Below are 27,825 nucleotides of genomic sequence, written 5' to 3' on the forward strand. Positions count from 1 at the left end.
AGTGAGTCGGTATCGCAGTCAGTATGCATCGCCATGGAACGTTTGATCCGAGTTCGAAAAATTGATTAAACGGCACAAATTTCACTCGTAGACTAAAAAAAAGCGTTCGTTTCAACAAGATGTCGATCCAAAACTATGGGCCCAAACGGAATCTTTTCACAGCATCAGTGATGCGTAACTGTTATACCAGTAATAGGGGAACTGTGGGTAAAATGAACAGGGGGGGGGGGAATGGAAAGGGGGTAAAATGAACAGGTAGCCAAATTACCAGTAAGCCGATTAAAATCTGTTCCAGATCAATAGGTATCTTCTCCCATAAGTCTTTCAAGCTGTTTGAGACAATATGTGGTGATCATAAGCTTTCTAATGTGAAAAAAATTGAAAAAGTAAAAAATATTTGTTGAAATCTGACGCCGATGGTAATTTCCACTAATAGTATATAAGCTTTTTTGGCGAAACAAATTAAATTTCGACTATTGGTATCATTTGGTGTTGTTTACTTATCACTGTCCTGCGGATCTGTCGAAAATTCCAAATATTTTTATCAACTGTTTGTTTATAATAAACACTAGAAAACAATTGGTGTTTTGGGGGCAAAATGAACACTTCACTATGGGGGCAAAATGAACACTTCACTATGGGGGCAAAATGAACAATGTGTATAATGATGTTTTATTTTCCATTTATCAGCAGCCAGGACCTAATTACAATTCAATGAATAAAAATGATCGAGTCTCTCGAAAAATGACGGAAAATGACCGATGAAGCGAGTTGAAAGTCAAGCATTGTATGAACGTGGCGAAGATACATTATGTTAACTTTGTGGAGTCCTATTTTAATTTCAGCAGCCTTGTCGAATATCTACAGCATATGTAGAACAATGATAAGGTAAAATGATGTTTAATTTATCCAAGCTGCATGTTAACTTTAGTTTTCTATGACATGTTCATTTTGCCTTCAATGCATGTTCATTTTACCCACACGAAAAAAATCAGGCTCGAATGTGTCGCTTTCGAAAATAAGGAATTTTTCATGACAAATCGTCCTTTTTCAAACACCTTTATATTTTGCTACGTGGAATATGAATCCAGTTTTCAATTCATGTAGTGCGTTCAGCATTTGGTTGATTCCTGGGGAAGCAAATGGCGAAATTGCTAAGGGTGTTCATTTTCCCCCCAGTTCCCCTATATCATCAGTAGACATAAAAACTGGATACCGTATTTTGGTGATGCTTCGCTTATGCATGTTGAGTTTAAATTTTACGTCTACATTACGCATATACCTATATGGTTTATTTGCAACTATGTACGAGTTTTGAGATTTACGAGATGTACAATATTTCAACTAATTTTATACCGATTTCACTTAAAACTTTGGATAATTTTGAAAAATTCATCAAAATTAAAGTGGCGAAATATGGTAACCATTTTTGCCTTTCTACTATATAAATATATAGTATAAAGGTATAGAAATCACTTGGAAAACCGGAAATGGAAAGAAGGTCCTGCGGGCCGAATGTCATATACCATTCGACTCAGTTTCGAAAACTGAGCATTTTCTATGTGTGTGTGTGTGTGTGTGTGTGTGTGTGTGTGTGTGTGTGTGTGTGTGTGTGTGTGTGTGTGTGTGTGTGTGTGTGTGTGTGTGTGTGTGTGTGTGTGTGTGTGTGTGTGTGTGTGTGTGTGTGTGTGTGTGTGTGTGTGTGTGTGTGTGTGTGTGTGTGTGTGTGTGTGTGTGTGTGTGTGTGTGTGTGTGTGTGTGTGTGTGTGTGTGTGTGTGTGTGTGTGTGTGTGTGTGTGTGTGTGTGTGTGTGTGTGTGTGTGTGTGTGTGTGTGTGTGTGTGTGTGTGTGTGTGTGTGTGTGTGTGTGTGTGTGTGTGTGTGTGTGTGTGTGTGTGTGTGTGTGTGTGTGTGTGTGTGTGTGTGTGTGTGTGTGTGTGTGTGTGTGTGTGTGTGTGTGTGTGTGTGTGTGTGTGTGTGTGTGTGTGTGTGTGTGTGTGTGTGTGTGTGTGTGTGTGTGTGTGTGTGTGTGTGTGTGTGTGTGTGTGTGTGTGTGTGTGTGTGTGTGTGTGTGTGTGTGTGTGTGTGTGTGTGTGTGTGTGTGTGTGTGTGTGTGTGTGTGTGTGTGTGTGTGTGTGTGTGTGTGTGTGTGTGTGTGTGTGTGTGTGTGTGTGTGTGTGTGTGTGTGTGTGTGTGTGTGTGTGTGTGTGTGTGTGTGTGTGTGTGTGTGTGTGTGTGTGTGTGTGTGTGTGTGTGTGTGTGTGTGTGTGTGTGTGTGTGTGTGTGTGTGTGTGTGTGTGTGTGTGTGTGTGTGTGTGTGTGTGTGTGTGTGTGTGTGTGTGTGTGTGTGTGTGTGTGTGTGTGTGTGTGTGTATGTGACGCTTTTAATCTCACTCACTTTTCTCGGAGATGGCTAGACCGATTTTAATGTTCTTAGTGTCAAATGAAAGGTCTAGGTGTCCCATAGGTTGCTATTGAATTTCATACTGATCGGACTTTTAGTTCAAAAGTTATGTATAAAAATACGAAAAATATATGACTTCATTATCTCACAGGTCCCTTGACCGATTTGAACAAAATTGATTGCATATAAAAGAAGAGTCTTGCAAACCCTTAACTTCCAAATTTCATGACGATTGGACTTGTAGTTTGAAAGTTACATAAAGAAATGTGAAAAAATAGTATTTAAAACATATTTTTGTAACATATAACCATTAATTCAATGTAAAACATCACACAATTTATTATTATTTGAAAATTACTGTTGAGATCTATCAAACAACACCGAATTATTTAAAATCGGACGGTTCATTCAAAAGTTATTCAAACTTTAACACTTGAGCACCGTATATTAAACCATTAAAACTTGTGAAATCAAAACATATCAATCAAATATTGATTGTATTCAATGTGTGTGATGTATGTATGTATGTATGTAGGTATGTATGTATGTATGTATGTATGTATGTATGTATGTATGTATGTATGTATGTATGTATGTATGTATGTATGTATGTATGTATGTATGTATGTATGTATGTATGTATGTATGTATGTATGTATGTATGTATGTATGTATGTATGTATGTATGTATGTATGTATGTATGTATGTATGTATGTATGTATGTATGTATGTATGTATGTATGTATGTACGTGTGTATGTGATGACAATTTGCAATTTTTAAATTTGCATTGAAATTCAAGAAAAGTGAGAAACATGTCAATTGTCTGAAGTTTTTGAAGCCTCTTAGTGGCATACGAACTCTGAAATTAAAGAAAAGAAAAAACTTTTACCGACTAAATTCCACTATTTAATATTCAGACGCGACAGATACGCTTTGAAATAAGACACTGATGAAGCCTGCACGTCGTAGGCGAACTACGTATCTGCTGCAAATAAATATTAAATAGTGGGATTCAATCGAAAAGTTTTTTCTTTCTTTGATTTCGGATTTCAATTGTCATTTTCTTCACTTGCTGTTACTCACAATTGTACAAGAAAAGCAGAAAGCGAAAAAAAGCACTTAATTTAAGCATGTAAGTATAGTGGTGTAAAGGATTGAAAATACTAGTGAGTTGATTTTTCCAAATAAATTTACTACAATCTTTTACCGACTGGTGATTCACTTAATGGAAACTTTTTCGGCTTCGCAGTCGCGACGTTTCCATTAAATAAATTTATACAAATTTCAAACAAATTTTGCGCATCAATAGATCCTCTTTTCAATCATTAGATATTAGAGCTTAGAAATGTTATATGAAAAATAGGAAGTATACGATGCACGGTAGTAATTTTGTAAGATTTGTTTTCGTTAGTGACATTTTAAAGGACAGATGTCTTATGTCATGTATCATCTATACCTATAAAGAAGGATTTCTGTCTGTCTGTCTGTCTGTCCGTATGTTCCTTATAGAATCGGAAACTACTGAACCAATCGGCATGGATAAATGCATGTAGAGGTTTTTTGGGGCCAGGAAAGGTTTTCGTGATGGTTAGAAACCCCTCCCCCCACTAAGAGGGGGGCTCCCATACAAATGAAACACAAATTTCTGCATAACTCGACAACTAATCAAGCAAATAGAACAAAATTTGGCATGTGAGTGTTTTCGGTGACAAGAATTTATTCTATGGTAAATTGTGACCCCTCACCTCTTTATAAGGGGAATTATAACTCTTCTCCTCTTTAAAAGGGGGGGCTTCCATACAAATTTCCTCATAACTCGAGAACTAATCAAGCAAATGGAACCAAATTTGGCATGTGAAGGTTTTCGAGGGCAAGAATATTTTCTATAGTAAATTAGGACCCCTCCCCCACTTTAAGAGGGGGGGGCTCCTGTACCAAAGAAACACAATTTTCCTCATAACTCGAGAAGTAATTAAGCGAATGGAACCAAATTTGGCATGTGGGTGTTTTTGGAGACAAAATTTTTTTCTATGATGAATTGGGACCCTCCCCGTTTTAGGAGGGGGGGATCCTATACACATGAAATACAAATTTCCTCATAACTGAAGAACTAATCAAGCAAATGGAACAAAATTTGCGATGTGAAAGTTTTCGAGGGCAAGAATATTTTCTATGGTAAATAAGGACCCCTCCCCACTTTAAGAGGGGGGGCTCCTATACAAACTAAATACAAATTTCCTCATAACTCGAGAACTAATCAAGCAAATGGAACAAAATTTGGCACGTGGGTGTTTTTGGAGACAAAATTTTTTTCTATGATGAATTGGGACCCCTCCCCACTTTAGGAAGGGGGGCTCCTATATAAATGAAATGCAAATTTCCTCATAACTCGAGAATTAATCAAGCAAATGGAACCAAATTTGGCATGTGAGTTTTCTAGGGCATGAATATTTTCTATGGTGAATTAAAACCCCTCCCCACTTTAAGAGGGGGGGCTCCTATACAAACGAAATACAAATTTTCTCATGACTAGATAACTAATCAAGCAAATGGAACAAAATTTGGCATGTGGGTGTTTTTGGAGGCAACCATTTTTTTTATGATGAATTAGGACCCCTTACCTTTTTAAGAGGGGGGGCTCTCATACAAACGAAATACAAATTTCCTCATAACTCTGGAACTAATCAAGCAAATGGAACCAAATTTATCATGTGGGTGTTTTTGTAAGCAAGAATATTTTCTATGGATTTCCCCACTTTAAGAGGGGGGGGAGGGGGCTCCTATACAAATGAAAAACAAATTTTCTCATAACTCGAGAACTAATCAAGCAAATGGAACCAAATTTGACATGTAAGTGGTTTTGGACGCAAGATTTTTTTCTATGGTGAATTGAGACCCCTCTCCTCTTTAGAAAGCGAGTTATGGCCCATCTCCTCTTTAAGAGGGTGGGCTTCCATACAAATGAAATGCAAATTTCCTCTTATCTCGAGAACTAATCAATCAAATGGAACCAAATTTGGCATGTGGGAGTTTTAGATGGCAGAAATTTTTTCTATGGTGAATTACGACCCCTTCCCCTTTTAAGAGGGGAGCTCCCATACAAATGAAATTCAAATTTCCTTATAACTTGAGAACTAATCAAGCAAATGGAACCAAATTTGGCATGTGGGAGATTTTGGAGTCTTGAATTTATTTTACGATAGTTAGAGACCTCTCACCCCTGTGGTAGGGGGATATGGACTCTCATACAAATAAAACAGAAATTTTTGCGAAACTCAAAAACTAATCGAACTCGAGAAATTCGAGACTCTTCCATAAAACATTAGTCAATACAAGACCACAAAAACTATCTATAGTAACACTAGATCATTCAGGACGAGACGGTCGCGAGTGTTGCCTATGACCCGCCGTCGGAAGCGCCGCCCACTGGGGGCTTGCAAAACTCGAGATTGTGACAAAGATCATCCGAGATTCATGATTTATGTACAACACAGGTTAATTTGTGGCAATACGAAGTTTGTCGGGTCAGCTAGTGTTTTAATAAATAAATCCAAAATGACAAGCGCTGGAAATCATGTCGATCATATTTTTCATTCTCAAGCATGTTTATGACGCAGCTTTTGCACTATTTTTCGACCTCATCTTGTTTTCCTAACCCTCTAACATTGTAAAAACGATGCGATCAAGCTAATGACTATCTTTTCATGAAAGTACATTCAAAAGAAACTCAAGTTTTGATTGTTATGCAAAAATAATTATCTGAATGAGCGCCAGCTAAGAAATTTCTCTTTTTCATATCTAATGCTCTATTCAGTTATTTTTTTCTAATTCAGATATGTGCAAAATTGAAGCCAAGCAAACTAATAGTAAAATTTTGAGATTAATATTTTGGTGTCGATATCCTTTTTTTGCCTTTCTACTATATAAATATATAGTATAAAGGTATAGAAATCACTCGAAAACCCGGAAATTGAAAGAAGGTCCTGTGGGTCGAATGTCATATACCATTCGACTCAGTTTCGAAAACTGAGCATTTTCGGTGTGTGTGTATGTATGTATGTGTGTGTATGTGTGTGTGTGTATGTGTGTGTGTGTGTGTGTGTGCGTGTGTGTGTGTGTGTGTGTGTGTGTGTGTGTGTGTGTGTGTGTGTGTGTGTGTATGTGACGCTTTTCAATCTCACTCACTTTTCTCGGAGATGGCTGGACCGATTTTTATGATCTTAGTGTCAAATGAAAGGTCTAGGTGTCCCATTGGTCGCTATTGAATTTCATACTGAGTCCGATCAGTTCAAAAGTTATGTATAAAAATACGAAAAATATGGGACTTCATTATCTCATAGGTCCCTTAACTGATTTGAACAAAATTGATTGCATTTGAAAGGGAAACCTTTCAAACCCTTAACTTCCAAATTTCATGATGAATGGGCTTGTGGTTTGAAAGTTACATAAAGAAATGTGATACAAAAGCATTTAAAACATATTTTTGTAACATATAAGCATTAATTCAATGGGAAATACTTTACAATTTATTGTTATTTGAAAATTACTGTTGAGATCTATCAAATGAAACCGAGTTATTGAAAATCGGATGATTCCTTCAAAAGTTATTCAATTTTTAGCACTTAAGCACTGTATATTAAAACTTTCAAAACGCGTAGCCAAAATGTATCAATCAAGGGCCGATTGTATATTATGTATGTATGTGTGCATGCGTGTATGTATGTATGTATGTATGTATGTATGTGTGTATGTATGTATATATGTATGTATGTATGTATGTATGCATGCATTTGTGTATGTATGTGTATATGTATCTATGTGTGTATATGTATGTATGTGCGTATATGTAAGTGTGTATGTATGATGTATGTATGTACAATTTGCGGTTTTCTAATTTGCATTGATATACAGGAAAAGTGATGAAGAGCACTTCCAGCTCAACTAACAAAACGGTTTGATTCGACTATTTTTGATTGAAATGAGATTTTGCTGATATGTTGGATACCACGCAAGGATTCATTTTCTATGAAACTTATTTTTTTTTCGTCAAGCGTAATTTGTCAAACGGGCGTATTTAGAAATGAGGTTATTATGTTTTTTAAAATTCATATCTCAAAACCTACTTATTTGTTCAAAATGACATCAAAGAAAAAGTTGCCATTGCAAATAATTTCAACAGCTTTTGTCACCTCCCCTTGGAAATTGGCTTGAAAAATCGAGGGGCAAAAAAATAATTTGTAGGATGAGTTAATTTTTTTTCATAAAATCAATTGTCTGTGGGTTCTACAGCCTGAAAAACTCGAAAAATGAGTGTACGAGTTGAGTTGATGCCTCTAGCACGAAACAGAAATGAAAATTCAAACAACGGAATTTCCGAAAATCGGGCGGAAATTTTTCTTTCGTGTTTGTCTTTTTTCGTAGATTTTCGCATGGAAAATAATAACGTATATATTAAAAGCGAGAATAGATTTGGTTTTCACGTTTAAACTTTAAGTAAAAATGCCATAAATCAATTTTTTTTGCTCGATTAAAAAAATCTCTGTTTTTTTTTTCGCCACCAGCGGGAGGACAAAAACTTCATAAAATATTTGTAATGGCCTAACTGAAAGAGAAAACTTCAATATTTCATGAAATACCATGATAAAAATCATAAAATGAGAATTATCTCAAAACATGTTCCCTCAGATTTGTCTCATATTTTTTTGAAGATAGCCTAAATTATACTCTAAAACCTAGTGAAGAGCTACCGAAAAGAAATTTCAAATCGAATTAAAAAGTATTTGTTAGCACTGCTGTTAAAAAATAATATTTTTTAGGTTTTATTGGTCAATTTCCTTGGGAAATGTAAAGATGATTATTTCTTAAACCAGATATTTTCGGAGATATAAGCAAAATAATTAAGAGGGTTTAACAAAAATTTCTTTTCTGTGAAAAGGATGTGCTCCCATCAACCGTGGGGGCCAATTTTGGGTTTTTGTTTTTTGACCTAAGACGAATAGTGTTACAAAATTTGCTTTAAATCCGTAAAAGTCGATTACACGGTTCTTGGATACCTCGCGTAGAATTACCCTAGGACATAATTTTTAGATTTAAACATTAACTTGAATTAACAATAACTTGAGAACGGCTAGGCATAAGAAAAAAGTTTATGTGACATATTTTGTTCAAAATTATACGTAGAATTTGATTTTGTTTGAGTTTTATTAAAAGAAAGTAAAATTAGGGTATTTTCGATAAATTTATCAAATTTTAAAGATTTGCTTCAAATTCGAAGGAGTATCCGTCTCGATAACACTTCACCAGATTTTAGAGCAGAATTTAGGCTATATATTAAATATTGACCTCATTTCTAAATAAGCCCTTTTGAACAGTTACGCTTGATGAACAAAAACTAAGTTTCATAGAAAATGAATCCTTACGTGGCATCCTCAGCTAAATTTCTTTTCAATTAAAAATAGTCGAAACAAAAATGGCTCTTTTTCCAGTGCTTTTAAGCAGGAATTGCTCTAAAACATTTGAATCGTAATTTTCTTCTCTCACTGTTACCTGCAATCGGAAATGTTTGTGGCACTTTGGTTTTTGAATTATTGGTTTACTACATATATTCATTCTGGAGTCTAATAAGGAAAATACAATAGTTGCTCGCAGTAAATTGAAGTTTAAAATATGGCTAACTGAATTATAAATACATATTCAGAAACTAATAAATAAAAAATGATCTAGTAGAAAAGCCAGGTCACGCCGCTAGGTGGATTAATTCGGGTTTTTCTTCAAAAGCGAAGTATAATAATAATTTTTCTGAACTCTTGTTTTTCAAAGATGCTAACTTTTGAACGCATGGTATTAATATCAAAATATCAAAAAATCTGCTATGAACACATGATTCATATTGTCAATTCAAAACAAGTTTCGTATGTGGCTCTGAAGCCCGAAAGTTAAGGCCGTCTGTAGACCCGTTAGAGGGTTAATTAATAATTATCGTCTGTAGACCCGTTAGAGGGTTAATTTCTATTATCTATTTACTGGCAAATAAGGATTTTGAGTAATACGGAACGGTTATTTAAGAAAATAGTCAAGTTAATTATAGATGTTTCTGAGAAATTAAATAATGATTATTGTGGCAGTAGAAAGGCTAGGTCACGCCACTAGGTGGATTAATTTGCGTTTTAGTCATGGATCCAAATTTCGCCGCTTGATTTTTTTTAAACCGTTTTCGTTGGATGGTTTCTAATTATGTCATTTCTTTTATAAAATTGCAGAAATTAGAACAAAATCAATAAAAAAAACTTAGTAAACTAAATATCGATCATTTATCTTGCATATTACAGTTTCCTTAACGGTACAAAGTTTTAAAAGTGGATTAAGAATTTTATTACTCTATCAGTTGGATTTCAGTGCCATTGATTCCACGAAATTCCTTGCTAATTGAATAGCCAAAGGGACGACAAGTGAATTATTGTTGTGAAATCTTTGGCAATACAACACACGTTTTTAAAATTAAACGAAGAGTTTCACAGAGAAAATCGTGTTTGAATAAAGTGTAATTAAAGTCGGCGAAGTTTATAACAGAAAATTTAATGGCGATTTCGTGTGTTTAAAAAGGAAGTGCTATTCGAGAATTTGCTGAGTTTGCCGATCCCCGAAATTTGAATTATAATTAGAAATAACAAAAAGAAAAAGATGTAATTTTGTCTGTATGCCATTCTTAATCAGAATCACTTGGCACATTTTATGCTTCCAGCTATATATAAAATAAAAACAAATTAATACTACCATTTAGTTACCATTTTTTCGAAGGATAATAGAGCTTGCTAAGCTCAGTGCAAAAGGCTACAAAAACTTATCGTGTTTCACGCAAACGTATGTTTTTTACCGGGGTATAACTAGAGGAAAACAAAAACAAACGTGTAAAATCAATGTAAAATCTAACAACAGCAACAATAAACCGCGCATCGATGTATGCGTGCGACCAATTTCAGCAAGCTCAATTATGAGGAAGTCCTGTATGGCCGGACAGGCCTCTGTGCCCGGACACTGGCAATTTCTCAAATTTTTATCATTCCTTGTTTTTGAGAAATCGGTAGTGCCCGGGTATAGAGGCCTGTCCCCTTAAGGTCTACATCATTTTTAGCATCGCAAAATGCACTAAAATGGTACTTTTAAAAACTTTTACATCTTTCAATATTTTTTCACCAAATTTGGGAGATTTCCCGAATATCTTTTCTATTTTCGTAATATCTATAGATAATGGCCATGGTTGGTTAAATTAAAGATAAAACCAATTGATTAAAACCACATTAAATAATAAGATAATGGCCATATGTCTTATAGCCCTGGAATTATTCCGGAGTTCCTTGGGGGACCGTGACATGGCTTTTTTTAGGTAAAGTTGTTAAATATTTAATTTTTTTTAATCCGTTGATTTTTGTAAATATATCATCGACTGTGGACATATCACATATCAGTTACTTTGCCGCAATTACGAGCCATGGTACGCACCATCCGGATCCGGGAGATACTATAAATCTGGAACCGGTTCCTATAAACGAAATTTTCAGCATCAGTAATATATGTCGTGCCGCATATCAAAAACAACAGCACTCGACAAAATAGCGATTGACAATCATCTCATGTCTCTCAGAAGCCATATGGTCGATTACAGGTCCTGGACAAGTTCCTTCGAAATCCGTTCCGTGCATGAATCAGAAAAGATTCTGGGGCCGAAATCGGTCATATGGCTTCTGAGCAGGGCTGCGAATTTTCAATTTCAATATCAAAATTCCGATGAAAATGAATGCAACTATTAATCAAAATCAGCATCATAGCACACTAATCGAAAAAGAAAACAACGCGTTGAACCCGAGGGAAGGTTTATTTCAGTTCAATCCGTCAAAATTATTTTGGTAGTGACGAGTTCATTCACTAGGTTCTATCACGTGTTGAATGGTCAATGCTGGTGCTGTCAATATCAATATCACTAAGACGCTGATGATATTGGTCAATGGTGCTGTCAATATCAATATCACTAAGACGCTGATGATATTGAATGCCTGAAATTAAGAAGTCAAATATTATCATTTTCATTGATATTATCTAACTCAATTATTGAATCATACAATAATTTTTCAGCACTTAATATTAAACATTCATGATATTGACAGCATCTCAATGATGCTCATAGCACACTAATCGAAAAAGAAAACAACGCGTTGAACCCGAGGGAAGATTTATTTCAGTTCAATCCGTCAAAATTATTTTGGTAATGACGAGTTCATTCACTAGGTTCTATCACGTATTGAATGGTGTTGTCAATATCAATATAACTAAGACGCTGATGATATTGAATGCCTGAAATTAAAAAGTCAAATATTATCATTTTCATTGATATTATTTAACTCAATTATTGAATCATACAATAATTTTTCAGCTGCACTTTCAGCAGCAGGTTGGTAAACGGCTGAATAATGCGAAATATAGACCCCATAGTGGTCGTTAGCCTCTTATCCGGCAACTCCGATCCCGACCTCCTCGTGGTACCAGCCGGAATACGAGTAACCTTAGCGGAGATCGGCTAACCAATCCCGGTGGAAACTAAGGTCGTATACTAACCGGGAAGGAGGCATAGTGAGTCTCGGCACTATAAGATGGCAGCCCCATCGCGAGACTCGGTAGTGTTGCCCCAGTACGGCTACACACCTAAATTAAACGTAAACTAACAACATTCAAGCATATTCGGAGCGGAATATTCGGCATCGATCTAGGCGACGGAATAAGGACGACGAATGGAGACTCGGGACTTGGAACTGCAGATCGCTAAATTTCGCAGGGGGGAACGGGCTTTGTAGTGCTGGGTGGAATGCAGGATCGCGTGATAGATTGGAAGGCGATCAACGAGAGAATGTGTGTATTGAGGATAAAGGGCCGTTTCTTCAATTATAGCATCATTAACGTGCACTGCCCGCACGAAGGTAGACCCGACGATGAGAAAGAAGCGTTCTACGCGAGGCTGGAGGCAACGTACGACAGCTGCTCGTCACGGGACATCAAGATCGTCATCGGGGATATGAACGCCCAGGTCGATAGGGAAGAAATGTATAGACCGGTGGTAGGACCCCATAGCCTGCACACCGACACAAACGATAACGGCCAACGATGTATAAACTTCGCAGCTTCCCAAGGTCTGGTGATCCGAAGCACCTTTTTCCCGCGCAAGGATATCCACAAAGCCACCTGGAGATCACCTGACCAACGTACAATGAACCAAATTGACCACGTTCTCATAGAGGGCCGGTTCTTCTCTAACATCACGAACGTACGCTCCCGTCGGGGTGCGGATATTGATTCTGACCATTACCTAGTAGCAGTACAAGTGCGCTCAAAGCTGTCCGTCGTATACCAGACACGTCAAAGCCGCCCTCCTCGGCTGAACATCAGGCAGCTAGATAACCCACAAGCTGCCGAGAACTACGCGCGAGTGCTGAAAGGGGCACTGCCTTCTTCCGAGGAGTTAGGTGCTTCAACCCTCGAAGACGATTGGGGCAGAATACGCTCAGCCATCGGAAAGGCCGCTACCGCGGCACTAGGTATTGAACCTTGGAGTACACAAAATGATTGGTTTGATGGGGAATGCCAACAAGCGGTGGAGGAGAAAAAAATGCTTGGAAAAATTATCTAAGTATTGCCACTAGAGAGAACCTGGCCAAGTACCGACGAGCTAGGAACCAGTTGACCACGATCCTGAAGAGAAAAAAGCGCCAAAAGGAAAACAGAGATCGTGAAGAATTAGAGCAACTATTCCGAGCTAATGATACGCGCAAGTTTTATGAGAAGGTGAACCAGACTCGGAAGGGCTACATACCGAAACCTGACATGTGTAGGGACGAGGGAGGGAATCTAATTACAAACGAGCGCGAGGTGGTCGACAGGTGGAAGCAGTTCTTCGATGAACACCTCAATGGCGAGTCGCAGAAGGAGGCGGAACGGAAATTGACCTAGGAGCGCCCATGGAAGATAGTGATGTTCTAGCACCTGATCTCCAAGAAGTCAAACGAGAAATCAGGCTGCTGAAGACCATTAAAGCCGCTGGGAAGGACCGCCTACCGGCAGAGCTTTATAAACATGGCGGAGAAACGCTAGCAAAGGCTCTACACTGGGTTATTTCGAGGATTTGGGAGGAGGAAAAGCTACCGGAGGAATGGATGGAAGGAGTGGTTTGTCCCATCTACAAAAAGGGTGATCGGCTAGACTGCTGCAACTATCGTGGTATTACGCTGGTAAACGCCGCCTACAAGGTACTCTCCCAGATCCTGTTACGCCGGCTGTCACCGATAGCACAAGGTTTCGTAGGGAATTATCAGGCGGGTTTCGTGGAGGCTCGCGCAACTACGGACCAAATTTTTACTAGCCGACAGATCTTGCAGAAATGTCGGGAGTACAACGTGCCCACGCATCACATCTTTATTGATTTCAAAGCAGCATACGATACAGTCGATCGAGACAAGCTATGGCAGATAATGCACGAATACGGTTTTCCGGACAAACTGACGCGACTGATCAGAGCTACATTGGATCGAGTGATGTATTTCGTACGCATCTCTGGGACACTCTCGAGTCCCTTCGAGACGCGACGAGGATTGAGACAAGGTGACGGTCTATCCTGTATGCTGTTCAACATCGCTCTTGAGGGGGTGATCCGACGAGCGTGCATCGAAACGAGAGGCACGATTTTTACCAAGAGTAGCCAACTTCTAGGCTTTGCAGATGACTTCGATATCATTGCCAGGAACTTTGCGACGGCGGAAGCAATCTACGCCAGACTGAAAGCGGAGTCTAGGAGAATTGGGCTAACATTTATTTTTAGCCGTCGAAGACCAAATACATGAAAGGAAGAGGCTCAAAGGAAACAAACGTGCGCCTCCCACGGACGGTAACCGTTGACGGCGACGAACTAGAAGTGGTAGAGGAGTTCGTGTATTTGGGATCGCTGGTGACCGCGGACAACAACACTAGTAAGGAGATCCAGCGGCGCATCCAAGCGGGAAATCGGGCCTACTTTGCCCTTCGTAAAACGCTACGATCAGAAAGCATACGCCGCCGCACGAAGCTAACAATGCACAGTGGTCCAGCAGCGAAAATTAAGTGGAAAGTTTTTTGTGGCTCAAAATAGCTCCTCACAATGTTCAGCAAAGTTGTACAACTCTAAAAGACAATTAATGCGAAATCAACGACTAAGTTCTAGTTTGGCTTGTAAACACATAATCGATAATAACTTTTTATAAGAAAGAGATAGAAGGATAATTTTGTCGACAAAGTTGTAGCTAAAGATTATATAAGTAACTTTGCCAAAGACATAGTAGGCGTATTTTTAAACGTTTCTAACTTACAGGGTGTTTTATAAAAAGACCTCTCAAAAATCACTTTTTCGCTGATTACTTCAAATTCAATGGTTTTATTGCATCATAATGTCTAACAAAGTTGGTTATCTTATCAAAAGACATATTTTTGTAGAACATTGTATGTTGAAAACTCATACGTATAACGAGTTCTAACGTTTTTCCTGTGTTTTTTTAGTCTTTTTTGGAATAGAATATCTCAAAAAGGGGCAAACGAAAAAAATTAAACTTGGCCGTTTCTGAAAGCTTGGAGTTTTATATCAAACATATGTGAAAATAAAAAACTGGTTTTTTCTCTAACTCGAGTAATTTCAGTTTAATTATTTCATGTTTGACCATTTTCTACTATGTAGTATTTTCTAATATCTTCTTGAAGACGATTAAAGTCAACATGTCAATAGTAAAAAAGAAATTTGTCGTACCATGACACAATTTCTACTGATTGTCACGTAAAATAGTCTTCGAACTCAGGATAAGTTAAGAGATCTAGTTTTTCGACCTTGTGCTAGTTTTCGAACCACTGCTGAAATATTCATTAAATAAGTTTGTATAACGGTAATTTTTATAATTGTTTATTGTCAAGATATATGAACTTCGCCCGTCATCCAGTCCATACATATAAATATAAATTATAATACCAAATACAAAATAATATAAAATGCAGTGGTATTAGTGTCCATGTAATTGACCTCTCAGAAATAGTCAGAAAGTTTTTTCTTAATAGTATCAGTCGACATGTTTAAGTTTAGTTTTAGTTTTCAGCGGCAGGCTGGTTCATTGCGCGCGTAGTTAGTTCGACGGTGGTTTGGAGTGAAGGGCCTTAGTCAGAGGTGGGCACCGCTAATCAGCTAACCGCTAACCTTTTAGCCAGCGAGTAGTGCGTTCGCTAGGTTTGAAATCTGTTAGCGCTTTCATTAGCTTTCGATAAGTTAAAGTGCCACTAAATAAACTACTAGCCGCTAATTTTTGAAAATAATAACAAAAATAAGTGTGCGGTTTCTTACAAATTGATAAAATTGCTCGCTGCTGTTCGCGACGCGAGCAAATATAGTTAATTCATGGCTAGTTGAACTATTTCCAAAAATTATTTTCAAAAATTAGTGGCTGGTAGTTTATTCAGTAGTACTTATGTTTATCGGAAGGTAATAGAAGCGCTAACACATTTAAAACCTAGCGAACGTGCTACTCGCTAGCTAAAATGTTAGCGGTTAGCTGATTAGCGGTGCCCACCTCTGGCCTTAGTCTCCACAGAACTACTGTACTCTGGTTAGCAGTTATCCTGGATTTCAAATAATCACTGTCGTATCGTCCTCTTTGCAAATGGAGCTCAGCACCAGCTGTTTTTGATAAATATCTATCTTACAATTTTCATTATTTTACAAATAGACAAATGGAAATCTTCACTTGGATATATGCACATGAAATTAAATTTTATATTGATTTTCTGATTCTAGTCTAAAGTAATCTTTTAAATTACTTTAGTGTCAGAAAGCTGAGAAGTCTTCAAAATTGATGTCTTATACGTATTCAGGAACAGGAACATGACTATGATCGGAGTAAAAAAGGAGGAACGCTTTCAAGCAAATCCTATTATAGTCCTGGAGTTTTTTGTCAAAAGATTTGAGGGTACCGTTACTGTTTTTTTAAATTAGTATCTAAAATGTTCGTGAAAGTAATTCGGTAGTTTAGGAGATTATTTCCCATTCAATTCCATATTAGCTATATCGCCAACCGTTAATAAAATGTTAGTACACGGCGCAGATATTATTAAGGCCACGGCACGACCCATAGGGTTATTAAGCGAAGAGGTACAGGAAACGCGAAATAAATGTATTTGTAAGTTCAGAGAATTTCACGCCAGAAAATTTAACCGGAATGCCAATTTGGAGGATGCGTTCAAACGCCTCCTGCTGTCGTCCGATCCAGTCATTGCAATACAAAATCGTTCGTATTGTACACGTACTCTGGAGCTTCCACCAATTATTAATATAATAAATTATTATATTGCTAACAATAATAAAATATTTCGAAAACAAAACATTTATTGAATCTCTCAAATAAATGACTACCATTTTTGTTTTCCAAATCAACGATATACTGATATAAGGTGGTTGAAGTTCGAAAGGGATCTATAGGTTTTTTTTCTCTTTTACCTCTTTGCCTGTTTTGATATACTTACCTGCGATTAAAAAATGACATAAAACTAAAATAACAGTTAACAATATTACGCATGAAATAACCAATATTTTTTTTGCTTTTTTATTGAAAATTATTTTTAAAACATTATTGATGGTAGATTGAGCATATTTGCAAAATAATGAAAATTGAAAGATAGATATTTATCAAAAACAGCTGGTACTGATAGAAAACTGATGTCATACCTGGAGTTCGAAGACTATTTTACGTGACAATCAGAAGAAATTGTGTCAAGGTACGACAAATTTCTTTTTTACTATTGACATGTTGACTTTAATCGTCTTCAAGAAGATATTGGAAAATACTGCATAGTAGAAAATGGTCAAACATGAAATAATTAAACTGAAATTACTCGAGTTAGAGAAAAAAACCAGTTTTTTATTTTCACATATGCTTGAGATAAAACTCCAAGCTTTCAGAAACGGCCAAGTTTGATTTTTTTCGTTTGCCCCTTTTTGAGATATTCTATTCCAAAAAAGACTAAAAAAACACAGGAAAAACGTTAGAATTCGTTATACGTATAAGTTTTCAACATGCAATGTTCTACAAAAATATGTCTTTTGATAAGATAACCAACTTTGTAAAACATTATGATGCAATAAAACCACTGCATTTGAATAAATCAGCGAAAAAGTGATTTTTGAGAGGTCTTGTTGTAAAACACTCTGTAAGTTAGAAACGCCTAAAAATACGCCTACTATGTCTTTGGCAAAGTTACTTATATAATCTTTAGCTACAACTTTGTCGAAAAAATTATGCTTCTATCTCTTTCTTATAAAAAGTTATTATCGATTATGTGTTTACAAGCCAAACTGGAACTTAGTCGTTGATTTCGCATTATTTGTCTTTTAGAGTTGAACAACTTTGCTGAACATTGTGGGGAGCTATTATAAATCGCTTAGCCGCAAAAGTAAGTTTCCACTTAACTTTCGTTTCTGGACCACTGTGCAATGTACAAAACCATTATTAGACCGGTAGTTCTTTATGGACTTGAAGCCGTGACGCTGCTTACGGAGGACATACGCGCCCTTGCCGTGTTTGAGCGGAAAGTGCTGCGGACGATATTTGGCGGAGTACAAACTGAAAGAGGAGAGTGGCGGAGGCGTATGAATCACGAGCTACAGGCACTGCTTGGGGAGACTCCCATCGTACATCTAGCGAAAGTTAGCAGGCTACGGTGGGCCGGACACGTCGTAAGGATGCCGGACGACAATGCGACGAAAATAGTCCTCTTCGACAACCCCACCGGCACCAGGAACAGGGGGGCCCAACGTCCACGATGGCACGATGGCTCGACCAGGTCGAAAGCGATTTGCGACTACTGAGACGACTAGGAAATTGGCGACGAGTGGCCCAAGACCGAGTTTAATGGAGACGAGTGCTTGAAACAGCACGAGCCACCCCGGCTCTATGCTGCTGAAGAAGAAGAAGAATTTTTCAGCACTTTATATTAAACATTCATGATATTGACAGCATCTCAGTGATATTACTATTTCAATATCAACAGGATCTTAATGATATTGATATGGTATGTCAATCACTGCCTAATAGAGTAGGGCGGGGCATAAGTGCGATGTGTGAAGTTGTCATCAATTTACGTGAGATATATTTATTTATTGTCGCCAATCAATATTGTAGGCCATTTTGAGAAACACTTAAAATTATCTTACGATTTAGCTTATTAAATTAATGTTAGGAATTATTACTGCGGAGTAAACTACCAAAGTATTGCTTAAGTTTTATTTTGGACATTGTGAAGTCAATATTGTTGCAATGTATATTGTAAACTGCCATCATTTGATTAATAGGTCCAAATTTGGCATAGTTCGTTCTATAATTGTTAATTGCAAATATTTGTCGTTGTCTCAAATGTCTTGTTGGCACATAAAAGTTTAATTTTGATAAGATTTCAGTTGAATCGATTTTATGCAAGACGATATTATTAATAAAAGATGCCATTGCAAATTCTCGCCGTTCCTTTAATGTTTGAACATCAATAAGCATACATCTATCTTTATAAGACGGTAACGGGAATTGAGTCCAACCTATCCTACGCAGTGCATATAATAAAAATTGTTTTTGTACTGACTCTATTCTTTGTTCATGTGTGATTGTAAATGGAGACCATACTATACTGCAATATTCTAATATTGATCTAACATATGTAACGTATAATGTTTTAATAGTGTATGGGTCCTGAAAGTTATAGCAAAAACGTTTAATAAAGCCTAACATGTTATTAGCTCTGTTTATAATTGTATTATAATGTTCAATGAACGTTAGCTTTGAGTCAAGGATAACCCCTAAATCTCTAACTCTATCGCACTTTTTCACATTCTGGTCACCTAAGGAAATTGACACATCAGGTTTGTTACGTTTTCTACTAAAAGAGATTAGATTACATTTTTGGGCATTTACTTGCAGCAAACTTTTGTTACACCATGTGTGGAATAGCAATATCTCATTTTTAAAAGTTTTCATATCTTCAGCGTTTTTTATTTCTATAAAAAGTTTCATGTCATCGGCGTAAATCAATACTTTGAGCTTCTTAAGGATGACGGATAAGTCGTTAACAAACAAAATAAAGAGTAGAGGTCCTAAATGAGAGCCTTGAGGGACACCTGACTTGGCATTAATAGGGTTTGATTGTTTTCCTCTGAACCTTACAATTAGTTCTCGGTTGGTCAAATATGATTCAAGCCACTTGAGGAGTTTGGGTTGGATTCCCGTCTTTTGCAATTTATAAAGAAGCAAAGGTATGTCGACGCGATCAAATGCTTTACTAAAATCAGTGTACAATAGTAAAACTCCGGATTCCAATGACATATTGAAAAGCCAATATAATGGAGCAGTTAGTTCTGTAGCTAAAGTTTTCAAAAAAACTGGAGGAATTCCATTGGGTCCCGATCCTTTCGCTATATCTAAATGATTTAATGCATTTGAGATATCGTTCATATTGATTTGATTAACGCTGATGTCATTAAGAAATTCAGGAAAGTAATCAAAGTATTCAAGATCACGTTCTGCCTCTGGGTACGTTGTGTAAACTTCTTGAAAAAAGTTAGCGAATAAGTTGCATATACCTGCTGAATCAGTACACTCAATACTGTCAAGGCACATTTTTGATGGGAAATTATCTGATTTTAATTTAGTCCTCACATAATTGTAGAAATTTTTTGGGCAAGATTTAATTTCATATTCCGTCTTAACATTGTACTCCTTAAATGCGGTATTTATAGCCAGATTAAGCTGATTGCATATATTTAAATAATTTTCCAAATTATCTGCAGTTTCGTGATCTTTGAAAATTTTGTGTGCCTTTTGCTTACGATTTTTTAAGTTTTTAATTTGCCTGTTGAACCATACTGGATCTTTGGTGAAAACTTGGCGTCTGCGTTTTTTTAACTGGTACTTCTTCCATAATTATTTTAAACAATAGGTTGTAGAATGTTTGGTGGCACTTTCGACGTTTTCGACATTCAGTAAAATATTTTGCCAATCAATAACGTTTAATTTATCTCTAATGCTACCATAATTAGCTACTTGATAGTCAAAAAATTCCTCATACTCACAATCAAACGGCCTCTCATTACCATGTAGAAATACAGAATATTCGATTGCCGTGTGGAATGTTTCATTTCTCCATAGCGGCGCAAGTGATTCGCATACACAGAAATCTTCGCTAGTGTTTGTCAACAGAAAGTCTAGGTAACAATTTTGTTTGTTTTTGACGTGATTGATTTGATTAAGCCCTAAACTTGCGATTTTGTCAAATATGAAATGTAGCGTTTCGTTTTCTCCAACTACTGGTAGCAAAATGCTTTCGTTTTCCATGTCCGGAATAAAGTCAGCATTGCGTTGATTAAAATCACCAAACATATGCACTTTCACTACAGGCGGTAAACAAGCTATAATTTCTTCGGCAATGGAGAAAACCTTATCATAAATATCTTTACGGGCATTGTTTGGAGGAAAATATACAGAAACAAATATATGAGTTTCGCCAGCTACTAGCACTTTTGCCCAAACGTGTTCAAAATCCTTAAATTTTCTTGTAGTGATTATTTCAGAGTTAAGTTTTGTAGAGACGGCTATTAGGACTCCACCACCTGATTTTTTTTCTGACATTTGATAATCTCGATCGTCTCTATAAACGTTGTAATTGTTACCAAAAACTTCTTCACTGATTACACTCTCATCCCAACTGGTTTCATTACCTAGAATCACAGTATAAGAGGAACTTAAAATTTTGTTTTGGATTTCGTTAATTTTGGCCGCGCTTCTCATGCGGTTAAAATTTTGACAATATATTAACATTTCATAACTGGCATTTAAATTGGGAGAAGAACAAGATGTGTTTAGATTTGGGCCTACTATTGTTGATTCAGATAAACTAGATGATGCAAAACCTTCCTCTAGGGAGTGCGTCGAGTGCTCCGAAAACACGTGTGTCGACATGAACACGCGTCACACGATCCACCTGGAGGATGCCCTGGAGCCATCAGGTCGGAAGTGTGGGCCGGAAGAGATCGTTGTAGATTACCATTTACCGGATACGGGTTTAAAATTTCACCTCTTTGAAACTGTATTGATGGATGATAATTAGCTGGTGGCCTAGAAAACTGATCTTTTGCTGCTGCAAGAAGTACTCTATCAGGTGGAAGCCAGGTATTTTGATTCTGAGTCCTAGTATAGTTGAAGTTACGGTTGCTGTTGTTGTTACGATTATTACGATTTGTGTTACGGTTATTATTGGAGTAATAACTGTTGGATCTGAAGTTCACGTTGTTATTATTACTATTTTCGCGGTGATTGTTGTTGTTATTGTTGATATTTCTGCGGTTGTTGTTGTAGTTGTTTTGCCTACAGTTGTTATTTACGTTATTATTGTGTGCGACGTTACGATTCCTTCGATTTCGCCTCCTTCTACTTCTAGCTTGCTCAGCTCTTCTTTCCTGCTCTAAACGACGTGATTCCTTTTGATCGTACTCCAGCCACGAGGCTTTCCATACCTTCTTGTTGCCCAAAACTCGCCATCCAGAATTGTCAACCATATTTTCATTTTCATCGCCCGCGTTTAATTCGGCATACAAACTTGGGCCCTCAGCCGGCGGCGTAGGCAAATGTACATTTCTTTTATGAGCCACTGCAAAATTTGTAGATAGTATCTTCGACTCATCGAGAATTTCCAGTCCTCTTGTTGGGTAGTGCTGCATGGTTGAGTTAGCCGCCATATCAATCGTCACAGTAGAAAGTCTTTTAATTTCGTCATTGAGCTCCGACATCCCTGACGACATCGATTGCATCGAAGATACTACATCTTTATTCGATGTCTGCATTGCCAAATCGACCAATGACGTCAGGTGGTTTTTTATTCCACTAACTAGGCCAGTAGTAACAGCACTCCTATACGTCGTCAGCTCTTTTTTCACGTCACCGAGAAGCGCTTCAATACGATCCATCGCTTCGTGAATTATATGCTCATTATTTTACTGACTCGTGCGATGAACGACCTCGGTGTTTGTGTTTATATTTTCGCACAGCTGGGATTGTTGATTTACCAGCGCTTTGATGTCAAAATTTAAGGTGATTAACGCTTGGCAAGTGTTGCAGCAAGGCAGGATATATGACAGCGGATCTATAATTTTTTTTTCTCTTCTTCGTAACGAGCCGCGCTGAACCGAAACACCTACGCATGCTGCATGAAAGCCACGATTGCAGCCAATGCAAACCCACAAAACTTCTTCAGTGGTTGAATCTGATTGGCAAATTTCACAGATCATTGTCACTTCACTTCACTTGACTTCACAATCAAATTAATTAGGTTCAAATTTATTACGCAGGTTTGTGTTATCTAAACTTAAACCTTAAGCACGGTGAACGTTCATGACGGTTATTGAAACAAACAAACTAAAACACGACAAACCGGGAGTGAATTTAAAATGCAACCGTACTGCTTGGCGAATCGAATTGAACCGAATATAGAAGGACAACCGATAAAGAAGGACAACATAATATATTTTATAATGATGCAGTAACTCAATGTTTTCACATTCAACTATAAATCATCTGCGGTAATAGTGTTTTGCAAAATACATTCTTCTTTCTTCTGATCATGTGCAGATTCGCACTTTTACCCCACTAGCGGGGCAAAAGTGCGAATACCGCGGGGCAAAAGTTCCAAGCTAGAATCCATGAAATTAGCCCAGCAGTATCTAACAAAACCATATTATCTTCAATCTGCGTTATGTTTCGGTAAGGAATATTCTCAATTTGCATCTCTTCTAGTTTGCGCTGGTGTATTGCAGCCTCCGTTAGATCGAGACTTTTCCAAACGTTTGTTTTTTGTTTCATCAGCGGAAACACATTGTTTTTCTTCGACCAACATCTGTAGAGCACACAGTTTACTGCAGATCTTTTATTTCTAGTATCTGTAATGTAGTGCCTAAAGCTTTATATAATTAGCTATACATTTTTGCCTCGTCCACGAATCGCACTTTTGCCCCGTCCGTGAATCGAACTTTTACCCCGCTAGGCGCTTGACGAGGTCAGATTAAATTACGGAAAAGCGAAATATATTTTGTAAATTATTTTCACCGTATTTTCAAAACAGATATGTGAGTGATGTAAAAAGCTGCTACAAATTTTCAACAAGTAATATCCTCCTGTTGTTATCGTATTTGCCGTATAACGAAAAATTACATCAAAACCGCCCTAAAATAACATTTGCACATAACTCAGCAACTATGCTTCGTAAGCAACCAAAGTTTACGTTAGATTCAAGCTGTCAAAGTAGTCACCCATCCATGCCAACGTAGAAAATTTACTCGAAATCTGCACCGATAAATCATTGAATCGCACTTTTACCCGCATCGCACTTTTACCCCTCTTTACTCTATATAGGAATGACAGCTATGCTCATACGGCTTTGTGTGTAAGTGAAACAGATGCAAGCAGTCGAGAGGGAAAAAATAAAAATGAGTGCAAAAAAGCTTTCTGTCAAACGTAATCCTTTACATTGAGATTAAAAAATTTTCGGCGTTTGAATTTTCAGTCGAAAAATTGCAGCACTGCTTCTGAGAGACATGAGATGACCGCCAACCACTATTTTGTCGAATGCTGATGTTTTTTGATATGCGACACGACATACTTAACTGACGCTGAAATGTTCCTTTACTCGTTACTACGGCAAAGTAACTGATATGTCCACAGTCGATAATATGGTTACAAAAATCAACAGATTTCAAACAAAATTTAAATATTTGGCAACTTTATCTAAAAAAGCCATGTCACGGCACTCCAGGGAACTCCGGAATAATGTCGGGGTCATAAAACATATGACCATTATCTATAGATATTATGAAAATAGAAAAGATATTCGGGAAATCCCCCAAATTTGGTGAAAAAATATTAAAAGATAAAAAAATTACGAGCTTTTTAGTGGATTTTGTGATGCTGTAAATGATGAAGGTCTACATGAAGGTTAATACAGAAGAAAATGTCTTGAATTCTTTTTAATTGCATGAATAAAATGCCGTCGCTTTGCTTAGAGTTTCCTAAGGCCTATATGATACAATTGCTATTTGACCGGAATTTCGATTCGCATATATTTACCGGAGACAGAGAAAATTAAGATACTTTATGAGTGAATTTTATTCAATATGTAAAAATATTTCTCCTATTTTGGTGCTTTTCATTGGTTTATTTGTGGTTTTAATGGTATTTTTATTGGGGTTCAAAGACGTTTCATAAACAATCACTTGAAAACGAAGCAAAATCTATTTAACAACTGGATTTATTAAGAATATAGAGAATTCATTGCAGAAGACGACAGAATACCAGCCCCCGACCTCCAGGAGGTAACAGAAGAGATCGGTCGGCTGAAGAACAATAAAGCGGCTGGGGCTGATCAGCTACCCGGCGAGTTGCTGAAATACGGTTGTGACGCACTGGCAAGAGCGCTGCACTGGGTCATTGCCAAGATTTGAGAGGATGAGCTACTACCGGAGGAGTGGACGGAAGGCATCGTGTGTCCGATCTACAAAAATGGCGACAAGTTGGATTGTTGCAATTACTGCGCAATCACACTGTTGAACGCCGCCTACAAGGTACTCTCCCAACGTTTATGTCGTCGATTATCACCATTTGCAAAGGAGTTCGTGGGGCAATATCAAGCGGGATTCATGGGTGCCCGGGCCACCACGGACCAGATTTTCGCGCTTCGGCAAGTGTTGAAGAAATGTCGCGAATACAACGTGCCTACGCATCATTTATTCATCGACTTCAAATCGGCGTACGACACGATCGATCGAGATCAGCTATGGCAGATTATGCACTACTACGAATTTCCGGATAAACTAACGCGATTGGTCAAGGCGACGATGGATCGAGTAATGTTTGTTGTTCGAGTATCAGGGGCAGTCTCGAGTACCTTTGGATCTCGAAGAGGGTTACGGCAAGGTGATGGGCTTTCATGTTTGCTGTTCAACATCGCCTTGGAGGGTGTGATAAGAAGAGCGGGTATAGACACGAGTGGCACGATATTCACGAAGTCGACGTTGACATCATTACACGTACCTTTGAGAGGATGGCGGAAACGTACATCGGACTGAAAGCCGAAGCCAAACGGATTGGACTTGTCATTAATGTATCGAAAACAAAATACATGAAAGGAAGAGGTTCTAGAGAAGTGAATGCTGACCTACCTCCCCGGATTCATTTAGACGGTGATGAAATCGAGGTGGTAGAAGAGTTCGTGTATCTGGGCTCACTGGAAATCGTGCCTACTTTGGACTCCGTAGGACGCTGCGATCGAACAAAATTCGCCACCGCACGAAGTTAGCAATCTACAAGACGCTGATTAGACCGGTAGTCCTTTACGGCCATGAGACATGGATTATGCTCGTAGAGGACCAACGCGCCCTTAGTGTTTTCGAACGGAAGATGTTGCGCACCATCTACGGCGGAGTGCAGATGGAAGACGAAACGTGGAGGAGGTGAATGAACCATGAATTGCATCAGCTGCTTAGGGAACCACCCATCGCTCACACACATGTTTCAACTAATCTTTATCGACGATAACAAATCTATTATTTTGATGACCGAATGCAAGTAAATATGTATTTACTATAAGTATGTATAAATATGATTACAATATAATAATATATTGTAATATAAGGGATTGTCCGGTAAAGACGGGCACCTCGAGATTAAAATTCAATATCTACACAAGTATCTCTGTTTGATATAGCCATACTACTACTAAATTTTGTTCAAAACTTATACTTTAACATCAAAAACATTACCTAGTAATCATATTTTTTAGACATTGTTCAGAAAAACGGACACATTATATGAAAGGTGGACACCGCAAAAAAAGGTGTGATGCCTGATGAGTAATACCTAACGAGGTATGATACCAGTCGTCGTATGTTCGAATCTCGAATGGATGGTGCTGCCAAAGTCAGTAGGATCGTTGTATAAGCCCCGTAGAGTGATTTATCTATTTTGGGCAGACGTTGCGCGTACGTTATTTTGGACATTTACGGCAAAATCAAATAGAAGTGACCAAAATAAAGTACGCGTAAAGCCTATCCAAAATAGACAAATCAACCTAATTGTTTTGTACTCTAATAACTAGCTGCAGAGTCTCTCGACAAAGGGTGGCTCCAGGCAAAGGGTGAACATGTGCATTCCATAACCTCTGTTTACTAACTTCTACCCCTACGTCCACGTGTTGCCGGGTGGGGTACGCAATCTCGGTTGCTGTAGGCTAACAGTGAAGGGGACAGAGTGACTTCCTCCAACCTTAAGATGGCAGCCATGTCAGTGAGTTAGGAATCTGAGGCTAACAACCCACTGTACCCGAAAACAAAAAAAAAATGAAAAAGAAAGAAAGTCTCTCGATAAAGAAGAAGGGTTAAGTCTTAAAGACATTTATATCTAACGCCGATTTCGACTTACTTGAATACTTTATCATTAAAATACTTGAATAGTCTAAAAACTTGGAATTTCGTTACTGAAAGTTGTTTAGTCAGCTTTTTTAGCAATTATAGTGGCTTCGCTGAGCACACTATCAAGAAAGCCTAGCCCAGAGAACATTTTTTAGCTTGCAAGATGCATAGTAAGTGTCGTACTTCGAACGGCATCATTTTCAGCTACTTTGTTTAGCGTTTCTTTTTTTTAAAGTTTGTTTTATTTTTTTATATTTTATATAACTGTTTTATGACTGTAGAATAATTTGCAAGTTATCAACAAAGTTATTTTAAAGATTGCCTATTCTTTTATATAATTAGTCTTTTATAGCAACTTATGTTATAGTTATAGTTCGCAACATGAGTTGTTAATGTTGCATGAAATAGTAGAGTTGCTTAAAAACTTTTAAATTTATGCGTTATGATACGTTAACTGATACGTCTGAAGTAAAACAAAATACCTAATTTTCGAATATTTGCTATTTAACACCATTTTGGCGTGCAGCGCAAATAAAGCATACCTTTCGCATCAAGACGAACCTTATTTACCGTTTTAAATTTTTGCAAATAAAATTTATGAATTTTGTTATTTTGGCCAAAATCATGCAAATCTTACATAGGGGGAATGGGCGATTAGTCAACAATGGGGAAAACTCGTTACGTAATTAATCCACAGCCCCTACATTTTAATTACTAATGTGTCCAAACCCTAAGATTAGGCAAGCATTTCATTATAATACTTCAGTATAGTTCTCACATGGGTATTTCTCTTTACCTGGAAGTAAACTTTACCTTACATATACTTAGTTACGTATGTCTTATTACAAGACTATCACACACCAAATCAGCACACTATT

General features: G+C 37.5%; 2 protein-coding genes across 3 annotated transcripts in view; both read right to left on the reverse strand.

Annotated features, from left to right (window-relative positions):
• The window catches only part of LOC128732532 (serine/threonine-protein kinase Warts-like), a 481,997-nt gene that overhangs the window by 434,912 nt on the left and 19,260 nt on the right, over nucleotides 1-27,825 (reverse strand). The window lies entirely within an intron of this gene.
• Nucleotides 21,410-22,456, reverse strand: LOC128745878 (GATA zinc finger domain-containing protein 15-like). Its single transcript, XM_053842943.1, has one exon. The coding sequence runs from the start codon at nucleotides 22,454-22,456 to the stop codon at nucleotides 21,410-21,412; it is 1,047 nt and encodes a 348-aa protein (XP_053698918.1).

This window comes from Sabethes cyaneus, chromosome 1 (assembly GCF_943734655.1).
Source record: "Sabethes cyaneus chromosome 1, idSabCyanKW18_F2, whole genome shotgun sequence".
Classification (NCBI taxonomy): domain Eukaryota; kingdom Metazoa; phylum Arthropoda; class Insecta; order Diptera; family Culicidae; genus Sabethes; species Sabethes cyaneus.

Bases quoted from the DNA above. Each gene is read 5' to 3' on its own strand.
- LOC128745878 (XM_053842943.1), bottom strand. From the start codon at position 22,456: ATGGATCGTATTGAAGCGCTTCTCGGTGACGTGAAAAAAGAGCTGACG.